This window comes from Squalius cephalus, assembly GCF_949319135.1.
Source record: "Squalius cephalus genome assembly, chromosome: 3".
Taxonomy (NCBI): Eukaryota; Metazoa; Chordata; class Actinopteri; order Cypriniformes; family Leuciscidae; genus Squalius; species Squalius cephalus.
Window position 1 is genome coordinate 15,695,715 of NC_137124.1, and position 12,230 is coordinate 15,707,944.

General features: G+C 38.3%; 1 protein-coding gene across 2 annotated transcripts in view; it reads right to left on the reverse strand.

Moving 5' to 3' along the window:
* Positions 1-11,341, reverse strand: part of adamts17 (ADAM metallopeptidase with thrombospondin type 1 motif, 17) — a 123,332-nt gene extending 111,991 nt beyond the window's left edge. For both annotated transcript variants that reach the window (XM_079866515.1, XM_079866514.1), the window contains exons 1-3: positions 11,184-11,341; positions 9,241-9,587; positions 5,300-5,468 (exon numbers count right to left, since the gene is read on the reverse strand). In XM_079866515.1, coding sequence (XP_079722641.1) covers positions 5,300-5,468; positions 9,241-9,587; positions 11,184-11,256 — 589 coding nt within the window. In that variant the 5' untranslated portion in view covers positions 11,257-11,341. The remainder of the gene's footprint in view (positions 1-5,299; positions 5,469-9,240; positions 9,588-11,183) is intronic.
* Between the last annotated feature and the right edge of the window lie 889 nt (positions 11,342-12,230).

Below are 12,230 nucleotides of genomic sequence, written 5' to 3' on the forward strand. Positions count from 1 at the left end.
CTGTATAACATAGTTGAAAAATGATAGTCTTTTATAAAATGTTTTGCCTCCATAGCTTAAAGGACTAAACGCTGTTTTCTATGGAGTTATGTTTAAGTATCAAATTTGACTAATATGTTTCTCCCAAAAGGGCTTATAATAGAAATAAAACATAAACAAATGACCCAATAGTTGACAAAGTTGCAGATTAGTTTTTTTGTAGTTGTTGTTGCTGTTGTTTTGCTCTCCATTTAATATAATTGCAGTCTAGGAGAAACAACTAAAACAACTGAGATGTTAAAGAGATCTTAACATATATCAACTCTGTAAATATTAACACATATTAACTCTTAGCACTTCGCTTTATTATCGGCCATGCTACCAACCTGGTACACTTTTTTTAGCTCTTCAATGGCCATGTACACAGTACTACACACGGTATAGTTTCAGGAGTGACAACTGCATTTAAATGCGTGAGTGAATCCCCTAAATTATCATTATTGTGTGTGTACGGAACATGACTCACTCCCGAAACTGCGATGATTGACACCATATGGTCACAATCGCAACGTTCTGGCTTCTCGCTATTTTGGTTTGGTCTCCGCTATTTTTGACCAAATTAATATAACAATGAAAAAAGACTTGTTGTGTATAGCAATTTTAACTAAACCACAGTCATCTGAGGCATTTTGTTTATGCTTATGCTTCGGTTCCATGCACACTGCGTAGAATATTTGTAAATTCATATTTTCGGGGGATAATTCGGGATAGATACCCTCAAACTAATGCTGTAAGAAACAGGACTGTTAAAGGAATACATTTTCTCTTTATTATGTCATCCTTTACTCACCCTCATATCATTCTCAACCCGTACACTGTTACTCTGTGAGACACAAGCAGAATAGAGCTTCAATTTAGATCTTGACAGTATAAATCACCATTCATTTAGTGATCCATGAGCTTTTAACCACTGTGCTTCTCCCTTTAACAAATACACTGTAAGTCACTTCAGATAAAGGCACCATCTAAATGACAATTTTCTCATTATCATTTTGGGTAGCTTCTGTTCTCTCCAGACACCAGACTAGCCCCTAACCAGCCCCAGAGTTCAGCATGAATGTGCTGTACGCATCAATCAAACGCTCTTCTTGGATCAGCCCTACAAATTTCACACGTTGTTTCCTCTCGGATCAGATCAGTCTTTGTGTCTGCTCCCAAACCGGCGTTCCCTCCTCTCAATGTGGATACTTGATCCTCTTCAACCCCACTCACGACGGTAACGCACCGACATGAAGAATGAAGCAAGCCGTCTGTTTGTGCCGAACCTGAGCTTCCTGGCATGTGAGCGTGGGCAGAATGGATCAACGGACGTACAACTCCGCAGATTACACGGCCCGATTAGAAGTGCTAAGTGCGTTTTGTCAGAATCCTATTTCAGTGGAGACAGAGAGGGAATCATTGAGGAAAACCGGCAGCTTTTCCTCACTCCTGCCGTCACCACCGTGCAACCTGATCCATCTTACGCATCCAGACAGCATGTGTGTGTGTGTGTGTGTGTGTGTGTGTGTGTGTGTGTGTGTGTGTGTGTGTGTGTGTGTGTGTGTGTGTGTCCGAGAGGGGCATTTGGAGTTTAATGGATTTAAGGTCTGTTTCTGCGAGTATCCTTCTCTGGGGACGGTTTGGTTTTTGAGGTGGGGTTATTGTGGGAAGCAATGCTCAACTTTTCTCACTTAACTTTTTTTAACAGGAAGAGACAGTGGACAAAGGTAATCTTGGGGAGAAACTAACTAAATGTTGTGACGTGACTAGTAGATTTTCAGTTGCATGACAGTACTTCTGTTTTCAAAATACTAGTAACAACTAAAGTGCAGCGCAACAAAAAAAAAATGTTTTTTGCATCACATTGTTTGAGCACTGATGAGATGAAGTAATGAAAATATCTCTCTCACTGAAATAGCGTTGAAAAGTCTGATTCATTTCAGCAGTTGGTTCATTTGAACGGTTCATTCATATAGAAACAATTCACTAGCTGCATTCCAATTCATAAGCAGCGTCCAAATTCAGAGGCTGCATCCTTCGAAGGACGGATCTGTTGTTACCTTCATTGCAGGAGAAACGAAAGCCATATTTGGAGGCCGCATTTCAGCAAAGTCCCTTTCAAGGAAGGAGCCTTCGTCGCGCAGTGGTGACCCAATCAGCCTTCGAAACAAATGAGTGCAGCACACACAAAGAAGCTCAGTTAACACGCTGTGGTAAAAAAAAAAAATTCTAAATGTGGAGTTTTATATTTATAACATATGATACAGTTAAGCAACATCGCACGACCAAGAGTGGGTGCTCTCTTCCTGAATACCATCACGATTGAAAATGTGACACTGATTTCCTACATTTCAAAAAACAAGTACTTTACATTACATTACATCAGTACTTACATTTTATACACAATATTGACTGTTTTTGTTTTATTTCAGCAGCGAAAATAGTTCAAAACAAAGATCACAGCAGAACCATAGCGCATCTCAAAGCAAAACTCACCCGTGTTTCATTACTAAATGATTCTGCGTTTTGAACTAATCGGTTGAGTCAAAGATTGAATGCATCAGCCATCTGAACGAATCGTCTAAATGACTCAATGATTCACTCATTAAGACGGTCACTTGCTGACACCTACTGGTGGTTTAGTTTCATGTTTAAAAGTTTTTTTTTTTCCCCAATATTTTTTATTTGTATATTAAAATATATTTAAAATAATCTCATGACATTATTTAATGCAGTTGTCATTTTTCATCGTAGATGATTTATTTTGATTTGTAACAGTCCTATAGTGTCTTTTTATTCTTTTATTGATCAAATTTAAGAATTTGAAATGAAAGATGAAGCATACATTAAAAAAGATCAGGGGAAAATGCCTTGCTGTAAATATCACAAAAGCTGATAGAACACAAATGAGAATATTGCTTCAGAAAAAAATATATTTACACCACAAAAAATCCTGTTTTTTTCCAGACAAGCAACTAGGGCAAGTGAATGACCGATTTACATGTCCGAAGGACAAGCACATGACAAGGCTTATAAATAAAGAAAGAAGAAGAAGAAGGCTTACTGTCGAGCCTGTTTAGCACATTATGTTTTTATACATTATACATTACTGACCTTAGCAACTGTGGTCGTCAATTATCAGACAAACTTTTGCTCCTTTCTACTGTAAGTCTAAAGAGGATCTGTGTGTTTGGACAGTTTTCAAAAAAATATGAAATTCCCTTCACATAAAAGCATTACACAAAATGCTAAACAAAATTACTGCCGGGATGTGTATAATAGTGATGCATTTTCCAATCACAATAATACGTGATTTATCTATTTCTTTAATGAAAAACGCCATTCACAATGTCAAATGTCAATCACATAAGAATAACATCAGTTAAATTTGTACCACTTTATGAACACATTTTACTGAAAATCATGCCGGATGTGGAACAGACTATTTTATCAAAAGGCTAACCTGACTGTATCTGAACTACTTTAAATTATGAGCAGCTTGTAGCTTGGCAAGCTTAGGTTTCGAAGCAGCTTCCCCAACACTGGTGGGAAATGAGAGAGAAGACTCTGGCAGGCCAGCTGAAAGGCCTCCGACAGACATGAGTGCAGAGGAAAGAATTTTCCCCCCGAATCTGGCACTTTTTCCGCCTATTGGTCTATCGCCTGACTGACTGACTGACTGACTTGCAGACACCAGGTGCTGGGGGAAACCGCATCGCTAATGCACCTGGAGCTTTTTTACAGCAGAGACAAGATCGCTAGAGTCCAACCGCATGCCTGAAACACACAAATGCACCCACATATCAAGACCCTTGCATACCCACCAACCTTTATTTCATTTTCAACTCCCGTTTTTCCCCTATATGAACTGGTTTTGGTTACTTAAATTCCCAGATACTGGCATATGGAAAAAATCTACTTGTCAAGCCTGCCGGTGGTCTTCTCATCCTCGGGTTGTGTAATATTCATAGTACACAAAGTCAGAAGCAAAAACAGTGGACTTGAACGATGTTGAACCAAGCAAAAAGTTCAAGGGGACTTTAAGTCTGGATCTAATGTAATCAGCCACGAACTAGGGTAGCGTACAACTGGAAATTCCATAAATTGTTTTGGTTGGCCCATAGGATTGTATATATCCACACACATGGACACACAAACCCGGATTTTTGGATAATTGCATCTTCATTTCAAAGGGTAAACTACAAATCCAATAATGCAATATGCTTAGACAAAACTTCCTGCCTCGGAATATGAAAACCTGCAGATGCTGGAGGCATTCAGAGACTCAGAGGGAACAGAAGAGGCCGTTTTCAAATATGCGAATTCCTTTCGGCAAGAAAAATCCATAATCCTGGCAAAGAAAAACCCAAGGGGCTGGAAAATATGCACGGTATTATTAATGTACGCGAGCAGGCCAACAGAATACTTGCTTTCTTACTGGTAGTATTTCAACAGCAAAGCAGCACGTTCCAACAGGAGTTTACCACCATTAACCAGTGTGATAAAGGCATTAAAGAGCAAAACAGCGGAGCTTTCTCTCTTCCAATATCTTTCAACACTGCTAACAAGATGAAGACATCAAAGAGTTACATGGAGTCATAAAGGTTTCTATGAAACACTTGATTTACAGACTTGACAACTCTTGAATCTTAAGCGGTCCTGGAGGGAAGAGGAAGATGGGAGACACATGAGAATCTGAGCGTGAGATTATGATAACAGACTCCTAAAGCACAGTGGTTCACCACTGGTGAGTTGTGACCCAAAAGAGATTCACAGGTTTGTTTCCACAGAGCAATGCTGAATGCAAATAATAAAATGCAACTAAACACATAATTGTGCATAGTTAACTTAGGAGAGTAAAATAAATACACTTTTTAAAATGATGTCAAATGATGTATGTCCAATAAATATTTACAGTATTTTATCTGTCACTTGTAAGAACATTTGACAGGTTTTAGTTTATGATGAACAAATTTGGAACTATGGGTAACCACTTGATAATCAACCTAAAATCTGTGTGCTTGTAAATCCACTTTAGAAACACTAGTGTAGCATATAGAAATCGTAAAGGTCTCTGGGTGAAAAGAGGTTAAACTGGGCATTTATTCCACAGCAGTGTACTGACTGCATAAATAGACCACTTTTCCCACTAGCACCCACAATTTGACTAAATTAAATCCCTGTAGAGCTACAAACTGAACTAAAATGACCTCTAAATCAATGGGGCTTGCCACACTTGACACGGTTAAGCCCACCACATTTCAGCGCAGCAATGTCTCACCTTGGATGGTTTGGCACAATTTCGGGCTGCTGTCTGCAGCAGTAGCAGGTCCATCCGATGAAGAATGTATTTCCCGGATCACTCTGTGTTCCCAGCCAGAGAAGGAATCCGCAGCCTGGCCCACTGGCGTGATGAACAGTCTTTCCTCTTCAGTTTGAACCAGGCCAGTCTGCAAGAAAACACATGAGGTGGAACAATCAATAACGGCAGATGAGAAAGCCTTTATCTGGATAGAATGTGTAACTCTGGAGGCAATCTGTGAATGTTCAGAATGTTCAGAAAACTGTCCAGTAAGATATTAAGGATATTAAAAAAGTCATGTTTTTCAAAAGTAAAAAAGTTATAAAGAATTCTTATTATTAGTTTTTTGCCATATATCAGTTCATATATTTTAATTACATAGACTGCATTAAAATATTCCACAATTTTATTATACAATGTTATTATATATATATACTGTATATATATATAAGCAGGTTCTGCACATACTGAAAACAACAAGTAGATATATATTGATGTAGATATACCAGAAAATCACTGCACTACCTGAACAGACAGCTCATATTTCATCAGCTTTACTTGATTTGGAATTTTTTTTTTTTTTTTTTTTTTTTCATATGTCTGAACAAAGCCACATCTGCAAAGCTTTAAAACAAACTCTCATGAAATCACTATAAAATTAGTCCATGTGACTAAGACTTCTGAAGTCACATGATACCTTTATGTGAGAAACAGACATTTAAGACAATATGGACAACTTTCATGTTTTTGATCACTGTGAACTGCTGATGTACAGTAAATAATGACATTAATTTTAGGTGAACTATTCCTTTAAGATTGCATAGAGAATCTCAGATGATGTGCTTCAGGAGGAAGCTGATGTGTTTTCTATTACAGCAAACCCAGGATCATTCATCATGAGCCCCTCTGAGGATCTCCCATATACGAAGCCTTGTTTCCCCTCCATCTGACCGTGCCACCCCTCGTGGCTTCAAGGGCACAAAGATGTGAAATGTGATAATAATTTATCTCCTTTTGCCAAAGCCCAAAACTACAAAGTCAGCATCAAATCCGGAGACAGCGTTCAGTCAAGCAGAATGGTCCGGATTGACGCTGCATCCAAGCAGCACAACAGAGGCTTCGCTGGAGAAAAGAGTGGAAAATGCACATGGATGGAGGTGAGGCAGATGTGCATAGAGCCCCAGGCGGGTGGAGGAGGAAAAGAACATGGGAGTGCTGACAGGAAGTTGCCCATAGAGGCTGTAAAACATACGCTTTCATCACAACATGTACAGACAAACCCCACATGTACCAGGTTAAACAAAGTACAGTTACATATGGCTACACTCCGAGGAGAGATAGAGCAGTAAAAATGGTCCGAAATGACATTAACAGGCAGAAAAACCTTGTCCACTCAAACTTCAACATTGTTTAAACAAGATTACTAAGTAGAAGTTAGAAGAAGTAGACTCTAGACTCTCCCTACGTAGACAGCAACCTTCTTTTGCACAAAATCAACAGTTGCATTATATGCATTCTTCAATGAGTAGGGATTCCCACAATGCATTGCAACAAGATCCGTGTCGGCGCCAATAGCCTCGTGGGCAGTTGCGCTACGGGCGTCCTGGGTTCGAGTCCCGGCTCGTGGACCTTTCCCGGTCAAGTCTCTCTCTCCAACTTTGCTTCCTGTCAACTAACTGTCCTATCGTGATAAAGGGCAAAAACGACAGAAAAAAAAAGAAGAAAAAAAAGATCAGTGGAAAATTTTTATTCAAAATGGTAAGTATAAATATGCTTAAATCAATTAATTTGTAAAAGTATCTAAGGGCACATTTACACAACAACGATGTACTAAAAACAGAAGAAAAAAAAATTTGCATACAGATGACAATGTTGTCAAAACAATCACCATTTACACGGATCCGCGAAAAACGCCTAAAACGCTGTATTATTCATGCCAAGCCAGTAGTTGGCGATGTCTCTTTGTAAAGAAACACTACATGCCTTTAGACTGAACACATAATACGCATGCGCATGATGTACCATTTTCACACATTTGTGTTTTCATAGTTTACACAGAGACGATTTCAATTTCACAAACCCATTTTCAAAAGTTTCAAAGTTTAAAGTTTTCAGGCCCCCAAAACGACATAGCCTAGTCGTGTAAATGAACAGACAAAACGCATAAAACTTTTTAAGCTTTTAGTAGAAAACAGTGTTGTGTAAACAGCCCTAAAAATAGTTAAAAAATCATTGTTACCCAAAATATTTTGCTTATTTAGGATAGCATACTACCATTCAAAAGTTTAGGGTTGTTAAGATTTTTTTAACTGGACTGGACATCATTTCCACCATCCAAAATTGTATTTCCTTGCGGTGAGCAAAGCGGCGAGAGAACTGCACGCGTCACTGACAGCTGTCAGATGGGGCTAGTTAAAACACACAGCTGATCTTCAACTTATCTGCAAAACCATTCACATCTGCTCACGGTCAGTCTCACTTTAGGTGTCAAAAATGTCTGACCCTTCACGTCACATGTGGATAGAACATTTACAGTAACAATGAGCTCATTTTCCACATAGTCAGCATAAAGAGGGATGGGTCACTAGTTGTCCGTTAACCGAACTGTCAATCAGTGAGGTTTATCAATAAGTTTGGTCAGAATACATCAAAGACCACAAACCCTGGCCAATAAGATGACTGAAAAAACCTGCACTCTAATCAGATTAATTGACAGCTTGCGATGATGGAGTGCCACATCCCTCACAGGCGTTTGATTGATGGCATTTCAAAAGGAAGTTTGATTGATGGAATGACCATAATGGGACCAAAGTCAGGGAAACTCTTTCTCAAACAAACAGCCTCTCTCCCATGGGTGGGCCTGGAATGCTCACAACCACAAGTCAAATAACCACCACATATTCAAAGTGTGGTCAGATGTATCTCACAAAAACATGTCAATGCCACATTTGAACTCAAAATCAAAAGAGAAATAATAAGAAAGAAAAGTAAGCCTGTTTTTAGGACCATGAAGAATTAAATGCATTGTGACATTATTTTCACAACATTTCAGCACATATCCTTTCTTCTAATATGAACAATTGCATTATAATTTTTTAAAAAGCACCTGTATTGTTAGTTCTCTACTCACTGGTAGTATCAAAAAAATGTTTCACGTCTGTTTTGATCAAAATGTCGCAAAAGCAATTAATAAAACTCTATTAACCAGAAAAATTGTGCTTATTTTGGATAGCATACACTATTGTTCAAAAGTTTGGGGTTGGTAAGATTTTTTAATGTTTTGAAAAAAGTATCTTATGCTCACCAAGACTGCATTACCTTGATCAAAAATATAGTAAAAACTGTAATATTATGAACTATTATTATTATTATTATTCATTTAAATTAGGCCTATCTATTTTAATATATTTTAAAATGTAATTTATTCTTGTGATTTCAAAGCTGAATTTTCAGCATCATTACTCCAGTCTTCAGTGTCACATGATCCTTCAGAAATCATTCTAATATGATGATTTTCTCCTCAAGAAATGTTATAAACTGTTAATTTCATTATTTAAAAAAAATTGAATTTTTTGATAAATAGCGAGTTTAAAAGAATAGCAAAATGGAAATCTTTTGTAACATTATAAATATATTTTACTTGCTGAATGAAAGTATTAATTTCTTTAAAAAAAAATCTTACTAAACTCAATCTTTTAAAAGGTTAGACATCAAGAAAATGTTAAACTTGATAAACAAATAATACATATAATAGATGAGAATGTGAGGTTTTTGCATTATGGTAATGATAATTAGAGGGGGCAATGGAAATTAAAGGACTTTAATTTTCTTTAAGCAAAATCAGATTTCTTGTTATTGAAACAAACACATTCATGTCTTTCCAGCAGTGACAATCTCCCAACAACTTGAACTCCACTCACCAGTCCACCACAAGCATCCAATGAGGCGAAAGAGTCAGTGTGATTGAGAACGGCTCCGGTATAGAAACATCGGCGAACCTTTAGAACAGGCTCATGCTGAACGCTGCCCTCCTCGCTCCTCTCCTCCATCAAAAACCCCTCGGCGAGGAAAGAGTCGTCTCTATGGAGCTGCAAGTAGAGTTCCTTTCCGAAAGCAGGCAGCCGTAGAAACAGGTGGTCCTCCTGCTGATGGTCCGAACGTCGTCTGCGACCTCTGCTCCACCTGTAGGTTCCCTGGAGCAGGTGCACCTCGTCTGGCCGCAGCTCCTGCGGAACGACCACATCTGTCTCGTACATGGCAGATTGCGCTAGAGGACATGCAACACGTTGTTATTTGAAAAGCAGTGCAAAGTGGATAGTCTCACATCAGAGATCCCAAAAAAAACTATTTCCATGACTTTTCCATGACCTTTCCAGCCGATTACTGGATAAGGATTACACTCAATTTCATGCAATTAAATATGTTAGTGCTGAGCATAACTGGAAACACTTACATTCACTATCGTGATTTATATGATTTAAAAAAAAAAAAAAAGATTTTAATCATTTCCATGACTTTTCCACACCTAAAAAAATATATATATTTTAAAATCCCCTGACATTTCTAAGTTGTGTGGTAACCCTTAAAGACAGTAAAACTTTTAGTTTTATAAGTTACAGTTTAGTTTACAGTCTGTCTGCAGTTAGTTAAAGAATGATACACGTAAGGGGGAATAAAGTTGTTAAAACAATAAACATGGAAATAGAGGGTACAGAAACCACTGAACAGTTCATTAAAAAAATGAAGTAACGAAGTGCACAGAACCATAAGAAGCACACACTCAAAACCAAGTAGGCTGCCTACCTAGACAGCGTTTTTGTGCATCATACAGTTGCATGAGCTCACATGCTCTCTCAGCCCTCTGTGATGTAACATTAACTCTTCGCCAAGAGAGTTTTTTTGCCCAAAATGCCTAAAAATGCTTTCTAGGAAAGTAGCTCACTGGAGTACAGAAGACACACTATCTGGCTGCCTACCAAGACAGTATTTTTTGGGCATCATACAATTGCATGAGCTCAACATGCATGCTCGGGCAAGAGATAAAGCTTAAAAATGTTTGAAATGGAATCTAAAATGCCTACATGAGAATGTGACTTGTGTACTTTAATAAGACGATTATCTATACAGCATTTTGTGCAACATACAGTTGCATGGACACTCTCATTCAAGAGAAACATCTTAAAATGTGCCTAAAATGCCCCCAAAAACTGTCTAGTTACAGGCAGCTGACTACACAGAGAATGTGACCTCTAGTAAGCTAACTATCCAGGCAGCCTTTTTGGCATCATACCGTTGCATGAGCTCACATGCACTCTCAGCACTTGTGATGTAACATCCACTCTGCCAAAAGGAGCGCACGTGACGTCACATCATTTCTTTCCGATTATGACGCCCAAAAAAGCTGTCTACGTAACGTTAGGTAACGTTAGCGCACTTGGGTTTTGAGACACACAACATCTTGAAATGTAACCTGTATTATGGCTCTTAGTCTTAGATAAACAATTTCATCTTAATTGAAACAACATGACTGAAACCTTTTTGTAAGCAGCAGGAAAAATATGCAGTTTGCAGTTAAAAATGATATAAACAAGTCGAGGAGACAAGTCGCCGTCGGTTAGTACACGTTAAATGATCCCAGACGAAAAAATTACCATGGTAACCGCAGTTTCCGCCGTTATCTTGACTAGGCTATTGCAAAATAATGTTAATACGGGAATAGTGTAGAAGCTTTCAAGTCATTTCTGCCATATTATTATTTATTTTTTTGTCCAGCACCTATAGCTGTAGTAATATTGGTACATAGCCTGAAACTGGTAACCATGGTGAATTTCTGTCAGGAGTATCGCAGGTGCTGCAGTCTTACCTGATATTGCCTTCAGTCCAATGCAAAAGAGAATTAAAGACAAGAAAAGCAGTAGAGTGTCATTGCCGTGCATTATTAAGAGTAATATATCGTAGAGAAACAGTCTGTGTGAAGAGAGTAGGCAGTGTGCGCTGGCGGAACAGCAACAGCGGACTGACGCGAAGTTTCAGAAAGTTTAATTACAGCAGACGGGGAACTCAACTTCAGGCAAAAGCCCCGCCTCCAAACACAGACTGCGTTCGGATTCGTCGATTTGATTTATGTAAATAGATTCCTGCGGCGTCATTGGCTATTGGTTCTGTCAGTCTGAAAAGAGGGCCGGGACAGTGCACGCTGTCCCACACATCTATTGAAACAGAGGGAAAGGCAAATCAGCCTGTAGCTGTTAGGTGAATAAAACGTATTCAATCCAACAGTAAAGAAGAACTTGGTGGTAAGCTTTCATTTGTCGGTTTTTGGTACATTCTCTGCTGAACAAAAACATCTTAAACCAGCCTAAGCAAAAAAAAAAAAAATTAGCTGGTCTCCCAGTCCCAACTTTGCCAAAATGATGCTCACAAAACCCCTCTAATCAACCAACCAATGGCTGAGAGACAAGCAAACCAGTTTAAGGTGGTTTGCTTGTCTAGGTTTTAGATGGGTTTTGGGTATTTGCCAAAATTTGGGTATTTGTCAGTTTGGCCAATCAGCTAAACCAGCCAAACAGCTTCATCCTTCTGGCCGGGGCAGGAGGAGACCAGCAAAATCATTTAAATTCAACTAAGGGCAGCAAAATCACCTTAAGCTGGTCTTTTCAGCAGGACAATGCATAAACTGATTGCATTCTCTACCTTTTACCTAGTCATAGACCATAGTAAACTTAATTGTTAATTGTTATAGAATAGGCTACTGTGGATGCCACAACTTGTCAAATTAAGAATAAGGCCTACTATTAAGAATTAATCTGAAATATTATTGATAATATTCAGTTATTATTTTCAATAATAACTTTTTCAACTGTGTAAATTAATTATATTTCCTTTACTTTCTATTAAACTAAAAAAAAAT